General features: G+C 46.0%; 1 protein-coding gene across 1 annotated transcript in view; it reads left to right on the top strand.

Moving 5' to 3' along the window:
- LOC102424833 (neuron navigator 2-like) overlaps positions 1 to 19,308 on the top strand; it is a gene marked incomplete at its 3' end in the record, with an annotated part of 207,039 nt that overhangs the window by 119,671 nt on the left and 68,060 nt on the right. The window contains exons 6-7 of the mRNA XM_023758154.1: positions 724 to 792; positions 6,951 to 7,111. Coding sequence (XP_023613922.1) covers positions 724 to 792; positions 6,951 to 7,111 — 230 coding nt within the window. The remainder of the gene's footprint in view (positions 1 to 723; positions 793 to 6,950; positions 7,112 to 19,308) is intronic.

Below are 19,308 nucleotides of genomic sequence, written 5' to 3'. Positions count from 1 at the left end.
ATTTCTCACCTCAGATCCTTTTAGGAACATGGATTCAAGAAAGGTAAGTATTTCCATCTTCCATTAGGCAGTACATAAGTTTAACTTTTCCTTTTACTAATCCCAACCAAGATTCTTCAGATGTACAAATATATGGCCCATAGCCCAAAACTTAGTACATTCATAATACTTTAAATGATCATTTTTACACCAATGAGAGCAAAAGTTTTCAAGATCGGCAAAACTTGCAAACATCTATACCCTTTTTGGGGGGGTCAACTTTATGGGACATTCAAGACATTCATCAGAAAAGCCCCCAGAAAAGCCTGTGAAGTAGAAGCATTAACCACTTTAGAAAAGTGTAAAGTTTGTTTTGTTTTTGTTTTTGTTTTGTTTGTTTTTTTACCTGTCAGAGACTCCTTGCTTTAGCATCTCATTGTGAGAAAAGTGCCTTATCATGACTGGTAGCAGAAAAAGGTATTTGGTGTTTAAAAGAGAAAAGAAGAAGAAAGAAAACCTCAAAAGTTTTTTGGTATTTTGGTAGCAGTTTCTTCACATTGGAAATTCATGGAATCAGGAAAGTGAGACCTAGAAAGAAAGTTGCATATTGTGGGAAAGGCGGGCAGTGGAAAAACCCGGAGCATTGCATTATCCTAAGACTGCCGTCCTTTATTTGTGTGTCTAATCATGTATCTTCTCTCCCCTCACTCAGCTCTTCCACTTTTTTCTTTTCCCATCATGCAGTGCATCATCCAAGGATTCATCTCAAAGCAAAATCATCCGCTTCACTCTGGGTCAGAAAAAGATCTCTAGGTTAGACTTCCTCTGTGTCCTGCAAAGCATGGTTTCAACCCAACCCACTGTTTCCTTTGTTCCTGCTATGTTTCCTGTTGGCCCCTCGCCCCACTTCATGTTTGCAGTTCAAGAAAACCAAACATGCTTTGGCTAATGTTGGGAGAGTTCTGAGAGTGGGTGTGGGGTCATTGGGGTATGTGTGTGTATGTGTGTATGTGTGTGAAGGGGTGGGGTGGGGAGGGACAGAGTGTAAGTGAGGTTGAGTGTGCAATGTTTCTGCATTTCATTGGTTTGGGCTGATTGCTTGATCATCAAAATCCATTCTGACTTAGGGAGAGGCGAGTGTCTAGGTGGTTTTTGCAGTGGTTTTATGATGAGTTTGGCTCCCTGCTCTGTCCTGACCCTAATCCCACCTGACCTGCATCTCATTTATGTGTGTTGTGCTTTTTGTTGTTGTTAAAACTACTAATGTGCAATTGGTTTTCTCTTGAGTTACAAAGACCTGAAGCATGACTCCAACTGGTCAGAGGAGACAAAGCAATAAGGCAGCTGTATCTCATTTTTGATTCTAGATGCCCTGTGTACCATGGAGATAGCACCTGGTTCTTCTGAAATAACAAGTGGGCTTGCTCATTAGCTAGTTCTCTGGACTCGGTGCTTGGTGTCCTCTCATTGCATCCTTAAATCTGGATGCAGGGAAGGGCCTATGGAGGGTACAGCAGGGAAGGGTTTCCATGTAGTCCTGCCTTTGACCACTGTTACTGTCTCTCGGCACCCCTGGGGAGCACCAGGTATTTGGGCTCATTCTACCTGCGGGAGGCAGAGAAGCATATTGGCTTGAGTGCACCTTTTCATTTCAACTGAGAGAAAGCTCATGCTCACCACTGACTGTGGTGCCCGGCAAATTGTTTACTCTCCATGACCCGTGTTTCCTTATTGGTGACGTGGGATAGTCCTGCCTCACGGTGCGCTGTGGTTTAGAGTCATTTCTAACCTTTAACACTTGGATGCCGTCAGTGCACCATAGCTAGCAGATATGTTGATGCTGGTGTTTGGGGTCGACCTGGGGTAGGTAAGGCAACCAGGCCACTTCCAGCAAGTCCCACGGAGCTGATCTCTACACGACCGTCTTACAGAGAGGAATCTGGGCTGCTAGAAGTTTGGCCCGGCTGCTGAAAAGCAGATGCCATGGAGATGAGAGATTTAGCATTTAATCATCTTGTCTAGCAAAAAGCATCTCTGATTATGACCCCCGGCTCCCCCACGGCCCCGAGCATGTGCACACAAGCTGCCATCCTTCCTGGGAGGGCCATCTTCTGCTCCCGGCCTTTGAAGTGGTTTTGGGGGGAAGAACAGCTTTCTTCTCATCAGCACGTACAGCGCGAGGAGCCGGGATGCACTCGCAGGTTACGTGCCAGGAACCCTAGCTTTACCGCTCTGCCTGCTGGGCTCTGCACATGTTGCAGAAATTGACCACGGCTCCAATAGCAGCAGGGTTTTTCTTCTGCCTCTTTGTTCCACCACTTCCTTTACACTTAATTTTTTTCTAAAAAAGCCACATGTGTATGTTTGAAAGAACCCATCTGTATCGTCTGTCACTTTGTACCTGTGTTTGGACATGGAATGATCATGAGGTTTGGAGTTGCTCTTCCCGAGGAGCCGCTGGAACCTTCTGGCACTATAACCGCTGCGGGGAGTAAATGACACAGGGTTGGCTGGCCATGCTCCTCTCTCTTTGCTTCGCTTCAGCAAGGCGGGCACCCTGGCAGCATCTGCTGGGATACCTGCAGCGGTTCCACAGGAGCGAGACCCAGCTCTTCAGCACAGAGGGAATCTAACGTGCAGACAGCAGCTGCTTCCGGGCTGGGGCTTGGTAGGAGTTCTCCTGGTGCATAAGGATGCTCACAGTAATGAATTTCAAAATGCTAGCCAGAGGCTCAGGCTCCCGTCACTGTGAACTAGAAGACAGTGATTCCACTCCAGTCTCAGACTCCATAATTAATGCCTCATTGCTGGGGGGCAGGACAAAGTCCAGGATTCCTACTGACATACTCTGGCCCCGCCTGCTTCTCCAGCCTCACTTCCTCCCACTCTGTTCCCCAAGCCCCAACACACAGCAGACCTTTTTTTTTTTTTTAACATATTGATTTCAGAGAGGAAGGGAGAGGAAGAGAGAGATAGAAACATCAATGATGAGAGAGAATCATTGATTGGCTCCCTCTTGCACACCCCCTACTGGGGATCGAGCCCATAACCTGGGCATGTGCCCTTGACCAGAATCGAACCTGGGACCCTTCAGTCCACAGGCCAACGCTCTATCCACTGAGCAAAACTGGCTAGGGCCCGACCTTTCTTTCCTCTCCCTTTTACAGGCGTCCCTCTGCATAACACCTCTGCCTCTCACCATGACTCCCTACCTTCTTGCCCTCTACTCACATTCCCAGTCCAGGTGCCACATCTTCTCTCGGGTTGCTTTTGTTTGGAACCCTTCCTAGCCATCCACCAACCTCCAAGGTTATCATTTTCCTTTGAAGTTGCTTCTGAACTTTGTATATTCTTTTATCAATATGCGTGTAATTTAGATGTCAGCTGTAGCCAATTAACTCCTTAAGGTCTGGACAAGATGGAGCTAGAACCCTGTCTTAGTCTGTTGGGCTACTATAACAAAATGCCACAGACTGAGTAGCTTTTAGACAACAGAAATGTGTTGCTCACAGTACTGGCATCTGGACATCCAAGAGCAGGACACCAGCAAGGTGGATTCTGGTGAAAGCCCTCTCCCGGGTTGCAGACTGCTGACTTGACTTCTCCCTGTGTCCTCATGTAGTGAAAGGGGCAAGTTAGTTCTCTAGATCCTCTTTGATGTCATTCATGAGGGCTCCACCTAATGACCTAATCACCTCCTCCCAAAGGCCCCAGGTCCTAATAACATCACATTGGTCAGTAGATTTCAACAGATGAATTTTGGGGAACACAAACAATCAGACCATAGCAAACCCATTCTTCAAATTGTAGAAAGTCTAGTACCCTCCCTGTGATTGCTCAGGTATCTTAGGTTCTCACGGTCACCTTTGGCTTTAAAAGCCTGTATTTGAAGTCGTGTACTGATAATTCGGTCTGAATTAATTCAGTTTGTAAATGGACTCAAACCCAAAGAATGTTTAGGTTCCCTCGCGGGTAATCCGTCTAAGCCCTTTTCTGTACTTTCCATTCACCACACCTTCATTCGTGGCTTTTGTGTGTGAGGTGGACGTTGCTAAACATTTCAGAGGTGGAGGAGGCTTATTTTGGAGCAGCAACTGTCCAAACCCATTCACAGCCGAACCCAAGTTGTAAAGCTCGTTGTTGACATCGATTTCCTCTGAAACATGGAAGAAATTACTAGGTCTTCATCCCAGTTTTCCAGTTGGTCAAGTCCTGACTAGGGTGCAGTGGTGATGGGTGATGGGGGCAGACGGTGACACATTGGCCTGAGCTTTGTGGCTTTCTATGGCTAAATATGTGCCAACCATCCTTGATTTGCTATATCAGCTGCCCTCGAGGCCTTCAAAACCTCCTTCTCCATGTCTCAGTACCCTTAGCACAACTCTGCAGCCATTCGAAGGGTATGCCGCTCCCATCAAAGGGGTGCCTGTAGGCCCTGACTCAGTGAAGAGCACCTGGCGATGACCACCACCCACCCCTGTCCCATGGAAAAACCAAAGCTGTCTTTGTTATCCAAAGCCAGGAATGCTTCACTCTGGGGAGTGGGGCCCACAGATGGGTCAGAGGTATCCCAAGTATAAGGTCTCAGTCAGTCACAGACACTTGATGAAGCAGATTCTCTTCTGGAATGTCCCCTAGGGAGATGGCAAGTCCTGCCTGCCCAAGCCTATCCTGCTCGTTGGAAATGTTGATCTCGGACTCTTTATGATGATTTTTGTCTAGCTCTCTTCTGATACTTTAACCCAGACTCCTCTATTTCCTTAATTTGTCTGATCCTTTTTTGTACCATAGCATGTGTCCTTTATAGCAATGCCCAATTCCTTTATGAATCTGGATGCTCGGCTGGAAAGATGGTCTCGGGGAACCAACATGCATTGAGTCCTGACAACAGGCTGGACAGTAAATCCCATTTCAAGTTTACAACTATTCCCATCGGGTAGTTTATTATTATTCCAAAGTTACAGACACGAAACACAAATCTCAGAGAGGTTGAAAGACTGGTCCGATGTCATGTGGATGGAGCAAGCCCATGTTCTATCTATTCTCCATGCTGCCTCACAGAGGACCAGACTGCCTACCTAACTCCAGGTGGTACCCATCCCATCCAATACTTTGATCTCCTGCCTCTCCAAAGGCCCTGTGCTGCCATGAAAAATCTGCAGTTCAGCCCCAGGTCAGGGCAGTGGGGGCTCCCCAACAATTCTGAAAGGAAAGCACCTTTTCCCTCCTCGCTGCTTTTTGCTTCCCTGCTCTTTGCAAATTCCACACTGGAGTAGAATGCTGTGACCCGTGGTACCCAGCGCCACTTAATACCACTGCTGTGTCATCATCTTGGAACAAGTGATGGCCTATCTGGGCATAAAGACTCCTCCAGAGTCCAGCCCAAAGGAGCCCACGTCTGTACCTACAGAAGCTCTACCTTTGGCTGTGTCTACTCTGCACTGACGTGGAGGACTTGCAGGATGCTGCTTGCATTGGAAGCTGAACCAAGAGCTACCAAGGTCTCATTGCCGGACCCCCTCGATCAGTTGTGCTGGCCACATCTGGTTCCCAAGCACAGGCACTGGCACTGTTGGTCTTGCACCCCACTCTGGGCCTGTCTTTATGGGTGACTATCTTCTCCAAACAAGAGAGGGGAAATGAACAGAGGGGCAAGCCCTCCTAGTGCAGTGGGAAGTGATGCGTCTGGGGGAAGAGCTCAGCCCCTTCCTTCTCTCCCAGCTCCCAGTCAGGGCACTGGGCCAGCTTCTTAACTGTACAAATTTATAGTCCTCTCACACCAGCTCATGTTCTCTGTTTACCCCCAACCATCTTTCTTGCTTGGCCAACAAGGAAAAGTTTAAAGTGATTGCCTGCTTATATCTAAAATGCTCCCAGACGGCAGACTTCTTTGGTGCTTGCAGATTTGCATGGAAAGAGAAAGCTGAAAGTTTTATGAGTTGAAAATTCAGACTTATCACTAGATCTAATGCTAGTCGGCTGGGGTTCCAGTGGCTTTTAAACACAGCTAAGTGGGCTTTACCAGAAAGATAGAACTAAATATTTCACCATTTATTCATCTTTCAGCTTTGATGATTGAAAACAGCCTGTTTAGTGGCCCCTCAACCAAAATTCTGACGTGGGGTCTTACCCTTAACTCTTTGGGGAATGGGCCACAATATCTTTAAACACACTGCAAAAAGGCCTGCTGAGTTTATTCCCCGAACCTCCCAAAATGAGGTGTTTTATTTAAAGGGAAAGTGTGTGTGTGTCTTTAGACTAACAGATTCCTCCTGGTTTCACAGAAAGAACATATGATTTGCTCCATCCACTTCACAGAGAAGCTGGGCCTCAGCCCTAGAGTAATGCCAATGGAGACAGGTTGTCAGGTGTTGAAGGAAAATGTGTGTCTGAACAGTGTTTCCAGCCAGGCTGTACGTTTTCATTGCGGACGTGTTGGGTTATGAGTGGTAGCAGTTTCCTTTCTAATTATTATAAATTATATTTTTCTTAATATATGTCTGGATTGTGGCAAACACCCTTTTCAGCACCTACCAGAAGCGATACACACGCAAGGCCAACAGTTTGGAGTCTTAATGGGCCTTTATGTTCCACGCTTGATAGAATTAGAGAGGACATGGATTGGCCCCATTATAAAGTAAAAATATGCATCCCAGAAAAAAAGGAAGATGAGCTTTGTACTTTTAATCAGCAAGTGTATTTGTGTAGTTATTTTTTCCCCTTCAAATTTCTCCCTTTGCTTCAAGGAAAAAGGAAAACTGCTCACGTTTTGCTGTTGGAGTTTCCTGGGGTCCCTATTGGCCTAGTTGTCTGTTTGTAGTGGTTCCGCTAAATCCTTTGACCGGCAAACTTCCACAGACCCCGAATCTTGAATGGTTTCTTCTGCCTCCCGCATGGTTGCGGTTCCTTCTCCTGGGACACTTCTGTTCTTCTGAGACTGAACCTGTGACTCTGTTGCTTTTGCATTTTAGACTTCCAGGTCCTACCACAAGGGTATCCGCTGCAGGCAGCGACGCCAAAACACGTGGAGGGTCGGCCGCTGCTAACAACCGACGCAGTCAGAGCTTTAACAACTATGACAAGTCCAAGCCAGTCACCTCCCCACCCCCACCGCCAAGCAGCCATGAGAAAGGTAAGTCACCTTCTTTGGGGTCCTTTTTGTCATCTTTCTTAGAGCAGATCCAGTTCCTTTGGGGGAGTTGAGTCGGGGCAGGGTTGCTGCTAGGGTGGTGGGGACAGGTCATAGGACATATTTGCCTGGCAGGAGCTTTGTTAGCAAAGACATTAAGAGACATTACTGCCAGCGAGAATAGCTGTATTGGTCTGGGTAGGGCCCTTAAGAAACCTGGCTACAGATAGAAGCAATGTAGATTTGCAACTTAAAAATAAAGTTTCCTAGAGCATGCTCTGTAGAGTTGGTGGTTGTCCAGAAGGGCAAGCTTCTTGGGCTGTGCATTTTGTGAGCTAATAAAGCTTTTTACCCGTCAGGAGTGATGTGAGGGGAGTTACAAGGAGTTTTCACCCTTTGAGAAAAGTCAGAAATGTGGATTGGCTTAATGAAGATCTTGACTACATATAAGGAGTAGGCAACATTGCTCTTAGTGTTCTGATGATGGAACTTTTACCAAAAAAGGGTATGATTTTTACTATACATAGCACTGAGCTTGTAGAATGGAGATAAAACGTGAGTGGCCCTGTGGGGGCTCTTGCTCAGAGCCAGGGAAACAAACTTTTGCTTGCTTCAGTGTGTGTCTCGTTAGACACTGGAGAAACAGAGAAACTGAGGCAGCTTAGAAGATTTTTCTCACTAGGCAGAGCTCTCCTTCATTTCTCCCAGGCAGCATGGTCTAGACTCGCTGGGAGGACATGCTCAGGGCTCTTACAAGCATTTCCGACCTCATGGTTGCTTCCTACGGTTTGTCCAGGATGTGCCCCTCTTCTCCTGAGACCCAGGAGAGCTTCCTCCCACTGCCTGAAGTGCCCCTGGAGCCTGGGCAGCCCTCCGACTGTGGATGAAATCAGAACCTCCCCGCCCCCCACCCCCCTCCAGCTCAGGATGACTTGGTTAGTGGAGCTGGGTGTCCCTCCTCCCAGAACACCCGAGAGAATGCGCAGGGAATTTCTCTAAGGCTGACAGAGACACACGGCAGGAGTTTCCCAGACACGGCATTGGGACTCTGCAACTAGCAGTGAAGCTATAACCAGTCTTGTCTCACCCAGTCAAGACTGTGATCCAGCCCTTGGCTTCTGCCGCAAGCAAACCATTTTTCTTCTTTTCTCTCTTCCCCCCAACCTCTCCTCCCCTACCCGCCCTCCTTTCTTCACAATGCCCAAGTGTGTTCTTTTTTAAAGTGTGTTCTTTTTTAAAGTGTGTTTAAATTACAGAAATAATATATGCTTTTAAACTGGTACAAGTATGTATCAAATAAAAGTTCTCCTTTATACGCTCCCTGAGGGATTCCAATATAAACCGCCCTATGCGTACCCTTCAGAACGCTCCACCGTATATTATGTCTCTGTGTGTGTACACACATATAAAATATATAGAAAGGTTTTGTTTTTTTATATATAAATAAATAGCTACATTTTATGAGTACCTACTATGTGCCGCACTGAATTCCCCCAAACCAGCTATGTTGATTCCTATTTTACAAAGGATGAAACCAAGGCAGAGAGAGGTTAAGTACTTGCTGAGGTCACCCAGAGATAGTGAGAGGTGTAGTGGGAAGTGAGCCCAGGCACTTTGATTCCAGAATCATGATGAATACTGTGCTTTTCATGGAAGCAGAAAGGAAAGGCTGGAGGCCTGACCCAGTAAAGGCTAGTTTGAGAGGTTCAGGTTGAGCTAGAGGGAGAGTTGGGAAGATGTTAGGGAAACCTGTACCCTCTGTTGGGCCAGCCTACCCTTGTCTCATGATCATTTAAGGAGAAACTATCATGTAAAAATATGAAGGACGGTTGTGAAACCATAGTCCAAGAAATGGAGGAAATAAAGAGAAAGTCCTGTGGATGGAACAGGTGTGGGAGGATGCAGAGTTGGTGGCTGGAACCGTGTTCCAGTCCCTACCACATACCCAGGGCCACTGAGGCAGCCCGGCCAGTTGCTGTCCATCAGTGATGAGACAGCCACCAACCTACCTCTGTCCTGGGCAGGGGTTGCCATGTGTGCACCAAGCCAGAGAGCCGGGAGGCCTCTTAAAGGACTGTGGCTGTGACTAGGCATTGCCCGAGGGGTGGACTTTGGTGTCAGAAGTCATACTTAATTATCGAGCACATACTGTTTCCCGGGGACTTGGATGTTCACTTTCTTACTTGATCATCATGAACATGCTGTGACGTAAATATCACTCATCCAATTTTACAGATAAAAGACTAATTTAGTAACTTGTCTTTCCTGGTCATTGAGCCCTAGAATTCATATCCAGGTTCAACTCTGATTTGACCTCTGGCTCTGGCCTGAGCCCTTGGATCTCTGTAATGAGGATGCAGTGGGGTAATTCATGTGAGAATGTTTGGTGAGCTAGGACGCTCACAAAGTCCTTTTAAGGATTCTGAAGGATAAAAACAATTGACCATGGTTCCAGGTGTGAGGGATCTGGGATAAAGCAGGCTTGAGGAAGATCTGTATATTTTTATACTGAAACCTTTTCACCATCCTGGGGTGAAAAGTCAGTGTGATTGTTGTATTTCCTCTTCCTTTCTTCATGGTCCCCTGTTCTCCCTTGAATCCGATCTTGATCACAGATTATGAGGTAGCCAGCGTACACACAAAATATAGTGCATGATGAGGGAACAGAAATAACTCAACCACCTGGCCATAAGAGAGCATCCTTCACTTGGAGAGAGACACACACTTGTGAGCAGATAAATTGCATTTCATTGTGGCTGGTGCTGCAGTTGAGGTACGGACCACTTTCAGATGAGGTTTGTGATATAATCTCTTCACCTGTCCCTCATGTGAGTCAGTCAGGCCCTGGGTGCATTGTTCTGGCATTCCACTCCTAGGTGAACCAACTCACAGATTTTTATATGTAACCCATTGACCCGGGAATTCCACGCCTACCAGTTGATCTAATCACATAAGTAAGTCAAATGAGAATTTCAAATATTCTGTTAATAAATGACAAAAATATTTCAACACACAGTCACATTTTTTAAAAGGAACTAAGAGGAATAAAAGGACATTGTAACAGGCAATTTTTTAAAGCCCTGGAGTGCTTTATACTTTGTGGGGAAATGCTAAAGGATTCCCCAAGATTTCTTGTCCAGACATGTAAGTCCCCTCTTGTCATCATCTATAAATTTAGTTCTGATTACAGCAAACAATCACCTGAAATGGGAGATGGAAGAAAAGCCATACTTCACCCAAAATTCCTTAGCTCGTTCCATGAGGTGACCAAGCACACAGCTGAGACATAAAAACCAGAAATGTTCCTGTACAGCACGACAGCCTGGTAATTTCCCTGGTTGTCATTATGGGTCTCCCGGTGAGGTCCGCCTGTGGTTTCCAGCCCTCACTCCTGCAGGCACGAGCAGGCTCAGCCTTGCCTGGCCTGGGGAGGTGTCAGCGGGTTGCACTGCAGAGCAGGTCGAAGAATGCCGGACGCCCGGTGGCTGTTCTCTTCCTCTGTTGGCTCCGAGTGGCTCTGGGCTTCAGACCAGAATCGCAGATTTTCAGGGGAGAGGAATTACCTGTCTTTTTCAGTATTTGTGATGTTATCTGTTTTCTCTTCCTCTTCTTTCCTCACATCCTCTGAATGGTTTAACGCTGCCAGATAGCAAATACATTGCGGAACTAGGTGGTCCGTCAGGTGGGTTTGAAATGTATCGTATTCCTAGACTGAATTCTGTGCATGTGGAAGATGTTTTCTTCTGAAGAATATGGTTTTCTTCATTTTATAGAAAGTGTATCTTTATTACATTTTCGTTATAAAAATTATTTAACAATATTCAAACAACACAAATTTATTAAAAGGAAAAGAACCCTACATAATCCCACCTTTCAGAAATAGCCACTGTAGCTTCTGTATTTCTTCATGTCTATACTATCATCTTTTGGTAGATAAATTTTTCCTAATGTTAACTATTTGCCAGGTACTATTCTAAGTGCATTATAAGTAACAGTTTGTTTAATTATTACAGGAGTAATATACACTTGCATACATACATACTCTCACACACATGTGCATATGATTTTTAAAATCTTATAAGTAAAATCAACAAATCAAGGATAAGCTTTTCACAGGTCATTCTTTCTTCATAATAGTTGCATTGGTGCTCAACCATATGAATTTACCTTAATATTTGTAATACTTGGTTTAGGTTGCTTCTATTTTTTTGATATTGTAAATAGTACTAAAATTAACATCCTTATAGATTTCTTTTGCATGTATACAACAGTTTCAGTGGAATTGCTGCATTAAAGGATATGCACATTTTACAGTTGTTTTAACATTGCCAAATTTCCCTCCCAAAAGGTTATATCTATTTTTAATTCCCATCAACAGTGTATGAGGGGACTTGTTTCTCTACACACTTGACACCACTTTTATTTTCATTCCCTTGGGCAGAAAATACTCTTTGAAATGAAGTAAATTATTTTAAGAAGCTATTTGAAATAAGACAAGATCACTGGCCATTTTTACTGACCTGTGCTATGAGTTACAACCAGTGACCTTGGCAGGGCACGAAAGCTCTTGAACTTGAGATCAAGCTCTCTCTCTGCTGGCTACCATGGCCTCACTCAAGGCACTCACCTTCTCTGGCCGTGGTTTCTTCTTCTGTAAAGTGAGCCTGGGGTTGTCCATCACCATGTCACTGTGAAGTGTGAATGACTTCTTCAGGTTTCACTGGCCACATAGCCTTGTCAGATGGGCGCCCCGTTGGTGCTTCCTGGTAGGTTTCTTCCTCCGGTCTTCATTCTGTGCCCTCCCTCCCTCTTTGCTCACTCCGGCCTGTCACCGGGAAGGGGAGAGTCAGACATGGCTGGAGACAGAGTTTTACAGCCTTCAGCACGATGTCATGTCCGAGCCACATTAGGCCCATTGATCTAGAATCTCTGTAAACTTGTCACTTTGTGGTTGGTGAACCAAGTGATTTATCTGAGTTAGTGATCGGGAGATGTAACCATGACTAAGCTGCCTTGCCCTGCCATTAGCCAGGATCCTGACATAAATTTAGACGAGATGGGATGAATTCAGTGGTCCGAGTCATACAGAAAAGACTACGGGTGGGGGTGTCTCTGTTTCTTGTTGTTTCATCTGTTCATTTTGTCACTCTTTATGTCCAGCATTTTGCTTGTTGTAGTGACAGAGAGAACTGAGACTGCTTTTCAGGGTCTCATAGCCTCAGGGGGCGGGAGGGAGGAGAGGGGGCGGTGCTCTGTAATAGGGACACGCTCAAAGTTGCGAGGAAAGAGATGAACATAGACAGGAAGGCTTGGGGAGGGCTTCAGAGAAGTGATGTCATTTGCGATGATTTCTCTCTCCAGAGTTTTGATGATAGAAAAGGAAGGGAAGGCTGGGAGGAATGACTCATCCTGCTGCTCTGGTCCAGGAGCTAATCTGAGAGGACATCTGCTGAGGTCACTCTATTAATAAACTCTTGTCCTATGCAGGGCCTGTCAAGGGGAAACTTCTGCAAGATCATTTCATTGTTGGGGTAGGGCCTCCCTTGGTCATCAGGAGACCTCTGCCATTCCAGAGCTGTGCACCAGGCCAGGGAGAGCGTGGTGCCCATCAGAGCTCAGCAGGTGATCATCTCTGTAGGTATCAGCTGTGGAGTCACCATACCCTCCAACCAGAGGCCCTTGGAGTCTGAGGGCTTAGAAAGCCAGCCTAGACGTTTGAGCTAGTGGGTAGCGTTGAACCTGAAGAAGTCTCTGGGGGATTGTCTGGAAATGGAACTCAGTGAACCATTAGGCCAGCTGTTGAGGCCAGGCAGGCAGGATGAATTAGAAGCTACAAAACTTAGGGACCTCACATGACATAGGAGGGAAAAAAGCCTAATATGTATGAGAAGTTGCACCCATCTCTTGAGCCAGAATAGTTATCCAGGGAGAAAAGGTTTAGGGTCCTTTAGTTAAAAAAAAAGCATTTAGCTTGCAGACAGACAACTAACTGAGTGAGTTCTGGCCCTGCCATTTCCCAGGGTGTGGTTTTGGGCAAATGTAATGCTCACCAGGGCATCTGCTCAGTCACCCTGGGAAGAGCATTCCAGGCTACACACAGCTCTGTTCCACCAGAAGGACATAGGTAGGAATCATAGGTGGCTGGCAGGGCAGGGCAGGTGTTTCTGTTCCAGTGGAGTGGTCCTTGCAGCAGCCCACACCGCCATCCTGGTGATATTGCTGCCCCCTCCCACCTCAGGTGACAGCTCAGGTGTGCGGGTACCAGACTCTCATAGGGCAGGTGCAGGAGTCACTTTAGCTTAAAACCCACATGCCCACAGGAGCCAGGACCTCTTATAACAGCTCCATATGCATAACTTCCAGGGTTTCCCAAAGGACTAGCCCGATTAGTAGAGTCACAAATGATGGTGTGTTCCCCAAGAAGGATTTAGACTTCAGTTATAGCTCTTCCAAGTCCAGATGGGTTTCACTCTCCAGGGTCATTTTCACCATGAGCAATGTTGCTTAGTAACAGCTGACATTCTGTCTTTATCAAGTTTCCAGAGGAACAGTGTTGCCAGGTTAGGCCAAGGTCAAATTCTCACGCAGAAGGGGAAAAGCTTCTGTTCATCCTTTCCAACACGAGTCAGCTCACTTCTCAGAGATTCAGTGCATTTACCTGTGAAATGGCAACAGGCTGCTGTAGTCCATGTGATGGGAAAAAATTAGATGTGATGCTTTCTTTCTAATTTTTTTATAGCCCAATTCAAGTTTTCTGTACCTGTCACCTCTGTTGCTCGTAGACATTTCCATGAAGGGGGTGACTTTTTTCTGATAGCTGGAGTTGATGACATTGTGGGTTTCCTTGGCGTGGCATGAAAAAGTTGCCAAGTTCTGATCTTTTGAGATGTTGTATCCTCACTTCGTTTGCTCTCTGTGGATGGTGCCCTTTCATTGAGCAGGTGGAGCTCAATGCCTCCTGAGTAAAGGCAGGTTTCATTGTTCTAGTTTGCATGTCATACCATTTTCCTTTTGTAATAAATTATTCACTTGGACTAAATAGATGAAAAGACCCAAAACACATGGCCCTGCTCTCCAAAATAATGCCTAAACAGTCGCATTTTCCCACTCCAACACAGTATATGCAGGCTGCCCATATGTGACCTCAGAGGGAATAGGTCCAGAGTGGTAGGTCTCTGTTAAGTCTGCAGCTCCAGTCCCATGATCTGGGGAGACAGTCAATTCGGGATTCTAGACTGTTATTTCTCAAAGTATGACTGATGGACTATCGACACCATCTTCTCTTGAGGTCATTGCTAAAATCCCAAATCCTGAGGCTTTGCAAACATTGTCCTAATTAAGATTTCTGAGTGAGAGCCCGCAGGCTACATTCACACCCCTGTCATTCTCAAAGCACTGAAGGTTGAGAACCCCTCTCCTGGGAAGGGCTGCTTGGCCGCCTTCTAACTGCCCTTCGGTTCTCAGCTCTCCCGTGCAGTGTGTTGTGTTGGGGAATGGAAGACACCCAGACTACTACCTTACAGAGCAGGAGCTGAGTAAATAGGAAACCATTTATATTTGCATGTAAATTTTGCTGTACATGTATTTAAATTCATCCTCAGAACTAGCAGCTTCTACTGTAAACTGAACTTGACTTCCATAGATCTTCATGTCTTCATTTGGTTTTGTCCTCTTGCCTCACGAATCTTTAGTGAAGTTCTGATTTTAGTTTTTTAAAATGTCAAGGCCGCCTTGTTTTTGTTGAGATAATAGTAAATAAGGAAAAGGATTTTGGTTCCATGCAGAAAATTCAGAAAAGAGAGTATCCTTGTGGGGTTTAGAGACGGTAGCAGAAGGAATACAATGCAAGGAGGGTGCTCCCAGGGAGAGGGTCAGCTCATTTTCCCCTGATTGGACAGTCGTCTTCTGGCTCTTGCCCTACTCAGCCCTTGAAGAGCTTGGTGTTAACTCTGTAGGAGGAAGGGTGAGCCCTAAGGAAGTACCTAGAGAGGAGCCCGAGGGGTGCATCCTCCTTCTGATACTCCATCCTAGACCTTGTCCTTAATCTCTACCATTACACTAAAGTCCATGAAGGCAAAAGCAGTTGTATCTGGGACAGTCTCTCTGGGCACCTTTGAAAACCATTTTCTTGATCTCCTGTGTAATTCAGAAGAGCCGTGAGAGGAGACTCATCAATCCCTTTAATGTGTGAAATTAATAACCTGTATAGCAATGCCATCCTTAGCTCCGGATGAGAAGGATATAACCATGGTTGCCTTTCTGTAACTCCGGGTGTGTTTCCCAGCCAATGTGCGAGCTGTGGTTCTGCCATATATTCTTTCTCTGGCTTTTTATGTTAGGGAGAATGAGTAGAGGAAAGAGAGAAAATACATCATTTAGGAAGATGAAATCTATTTTGATTTGTCTTGTGTCAGGAAGATGACTAGTTGATGCTCCTCCGATCTCCAGGTGATAAATCTGATAGAGCATTTCATTTGCTTCCGTCTGCTGTGGAAAGCGTCGCAGATACACGGATTCAGTTTAATTTCAAGGCCCATTGGTAGGGGAAGTATTTACATCTCTGCATGCTCTCCTAGTCATTTTTATGCAGGTGTCATCTGCAGTCTGGGCTGAGTTTAGTCATTGCTTTAAATGTTATTTTTAAAAAGTAATTTTCTTTTCCAAGTGAGGTATGTGACAGTGCTCATCAGCATGAGAAGGTAAACATGTTTTAGGAATTACCTTTTCACAATGCAAAGTATAAGAACAGGTTGCTGGTCAGCACCAGAGAGACTCCGGAACCACACAACCGAACAGGTCTGTAGCTGTAACAACTCAGTGAGGAGTTTCCTGTGAGCACATACATGGCTGCCTCTGTGCTGAGGACATGGCTCCTCGGGCTTAAATGAACCTTTACATGATAAAATGCCAGGATTTCAGCTGCCGCTTGCCTCCATGATTCTGTCAGTATGTGCCATTCATTAGGAATCCAATACCAGGAATTCCAACCCATGTACCAGGGACCCATCTTCTGATGAGGATGTCAGAGGAGGGATAACAGAATATTCATCACCAAGAGAGTGGTCACAGCATGTCCACGTTGTGAGTCTCTGCTGCCCTCTACTGCCCAGGTTTTGTATCACACCTCTGACCAGAGCCTTGGTGTCCAACCTGGCTTTCTCAGGGCACTCTGTTTCAGAAAATAAAAGACTTCACACTCTAAATATTTTTCTTCCAGACAGGGCCTTCCCCACATTTGTTTCCTAAGTTTGTCATAATGCCTGTGGCCTGAAGAAACCCACACTGTGGGCGTGATCCGGTTCTTAGGGCATGGTGGAAAACTTTCGGGTGGTGAGGAAGCCAGAGCTAAGTGTGGTCTTCACAAGGCTCCCACCCCTCCCCTCAGCGCTGCCAGCTGGGGGATTCAAGAATCGGGTCTGGCTCGGAGGAGGAGGGTCCTTGGAGGCACTGGGAGAGTTTTGCTGCGAGGAAAGCTACACTACACTTGGCTTCATTTTCAAGAGGCACCTCATTTCAACCAGACTGTATGGCATGGAGTCAATGAGTCTCCCCTCTTGATTACGCATCCTGTCCTCCGGACTCAATCTGTCATCTATTCAGCACACTTCGGGGGCCTTCTATGTCTCAGGCATCATACTAGTCACTAAATATTCAAAAATGAAAACGAGATAATGGTCTCTGTCCTCGTGGGACTTACAGTCTGGTGGAAGAGACAGATATTAAACAAAATGCAGATAGTCTCATTACACTTTGTGGTAACTGCTTAGCAGGAAGGTTAGGTGCTCTGAGGGAGAGTAAAGGACGGATGAACTTGATTGTCTGGATGAGGTAGAACCTCATCAAGTGAGACCCAGGGACGAAGTTTGCAGGGGTCCTCGGTGCTCAGAACACCACTCTCCCACTCAGTGGTTAGAAACAAAGGATGTTTTTGGAACAGTTTTATGGAGAAAAAACAATTTCCTTTTCAAATGAAGGTCTGTATCCTGGGCCAGTGTTTTTTGGTCTCTGGCCTCAGAAGGTAGAACTAAAAAAATTACAAGGAGACAAACATTGGCTCCATCAATAATAATGATGATGACGATGATAGTAACCATTTCACCTTCCTCACAGCTGAACAGGCTGTCGTGGGAGTAGGGAGTTCCCTGAGCCCAGAGGAACCAAGCAGAGGCTAGCCATCACTTGCTGAGTTACTAGAGGTAAGGTTTTATATTAGTAGGTATGTCAGAGTAAATAGACTCTAAGATCCCTTGCACATAGAGGATTTGATGGTCTCAGGCACAGGATAGAGTTTGTGTGGTCTTCGTAGGTCCTGGGAAGGCCTGATACTGGCCTGTATCCCCCACAGTTTATTAAAGTTCCCAACGCCCCGCCTTCGGATTGCCTCCTTTGAAGGTCTTCATTCATTCCAAAAATGCACTTGATTCTTGATTGTGCTGCAGTTCATGCAGATAGTGGGCTGTGTACAGTTTGTGGTGACTTCTTTGACTCCATGTACACACTTAGGGAAGACTTCTCCCTTAATTTCAGATAAGTTGTCTTGAATTTGCCAAGCTTATGCTCTGAGGCCATCAGAAAGGCCACTGGCTAGGATCCCTGCCATGTGGAAGAAGCCATGACTACTGAGGGAGGAGTTATTCATGGCTGGTTGCAGCCATTTAACACTTGGATTCATTTCCTTGCCCTCTCCTAAGAAGAGCCGGCTATAAATAACTACAGGCAGTTCTCCATGCAGGATTATTTTTCCCAAAAACCTATTTCACATACATACTGGAGGGGGCAGCATTCCTTCATTAGGGAAAACCAGGGAGAGAGCCCACCTTACAGGGAAGAAACCAGGCTCTGGCACTTTTGTAATAAACCTGTTTAGGGAACCAGGGGCCTGATATTAAATGCATCTGGTTTTGAGTCAATGCAAGTGGGTACCTGTGAAGGAGAGTGACTTCTCCATGTAGACATACATGCTGGGGCCAGGGTTGTAATCAGGGCTGCCTGCCTCCAAGCTGGTGCTCTGTTAGCCTAATTCTGAGCCATTTCTGTGTCAAACCCTTTCTTCAGAAATAGTGATTATTTCCCCCAGTGCATCATGGAACCTGTTACTGCCTAGGAAACGGTAAGTAATAGTGAAGCTTGTGGTAGCTAATCTTTTTCTGGACCCTCCAGCCTTGATACAATTGGCTTGTTGACACCTATCTCCCCAGGCCCCAAACATTATGGTTTCAGGTATTCATTTGGCCCAGCCGGCATGGCTCAATAGTTGAACATCGACCTATGAACCAGGAGGTCATGGTTCGATTCCCGGGCAGGACACATGCCTGCATTATGGGCTCGATCCCCAGTGTGGGGTGTGCAGAAGGCACTGATCAATGATTCTCTCTCATTATTGATGTTTCTATCTCTCTCCCTTCCTCTCTGAAATTAATTAAAATATAGTTTAAAAAATAGTAGCCATTTGTTAGTTCTCGAAAGGCTATAGGTTGACGGGACAGCTCTGCCGCAGTGTGCCAGGCTCCGGTGATCTTGGTTGGCCTTGCTCATGCGTCAGAGGTTGTCTGGGTGGTTGACTGGATGCTGGCTGGTCTGTACTGAGATAACCCAGCTTTTTCTACCCGATCTTTCATCCTCCAGTACTCTAGTCGAGGCTCCTCTCTTGGTGGTGGATGAGTTCCAAGGTAGAGGGTTAAAGTGTACAAGGACCTGAGGTCTAAGCTCTGAAAAGGGGCTTCAGTTCTTGTTGCTTTATTCTGCTGGCCAAGACACGTCGCATGGCCTGCCCAGATGCACAGGGGTGGCAAAAATTCTGCCTATTGAGGGAGGTGCTGCAAAGTCGCATTACAAAGCATATGTGAGGCAGAGAGGGACAGAGACTTGGGCTGGTTTTGCAGTCAATCTACCACAATACCGTATATAAGTTGGGGCCAATAAATATGTATTATGGATTGATTTCACTTGTCAAACTAATAGTCTGTAGTCACTGCGGTCGCATGAAAATGGGAATACTCTGAGCTCATAAAAGGTAAGCTAAGACACATTTATAGTTCCCTACAAATATGGGGGAGTGGGTCTCTGAGAGCTCTCAGTAGGAGAGTGGCTGAAACATCCTTGGCTACTCTAGTCTCACAGAAGTTCTCTCTGACTAGCAGATATAATCCATTCATCAAGGGACACAACCTCCGCTTGCTTTATAAGGCCCCTTTGGCCAA

Source organism: Myotis lucifugus, unplaced genomic scaffold (assembly GCF_000147115.1).
Source record: "Myotis lucifugus unplaced genomic scaffold, Myoluc2.0 scaffold_124, whole genome shotgun sequence".
Taxonomy (NCBI): domain Eukaryota; kingdom Metazoa; phylum Chordata; class Mammalia; order Chiroptera; family Vespertilionidae; genus Myotis; species Myotis lucifugus.
The sequence above is the reverse complement of the archived record's forward strand: the minus strand, read 5'-3'. Positions and strand labels throughout refer to the sequence as shown.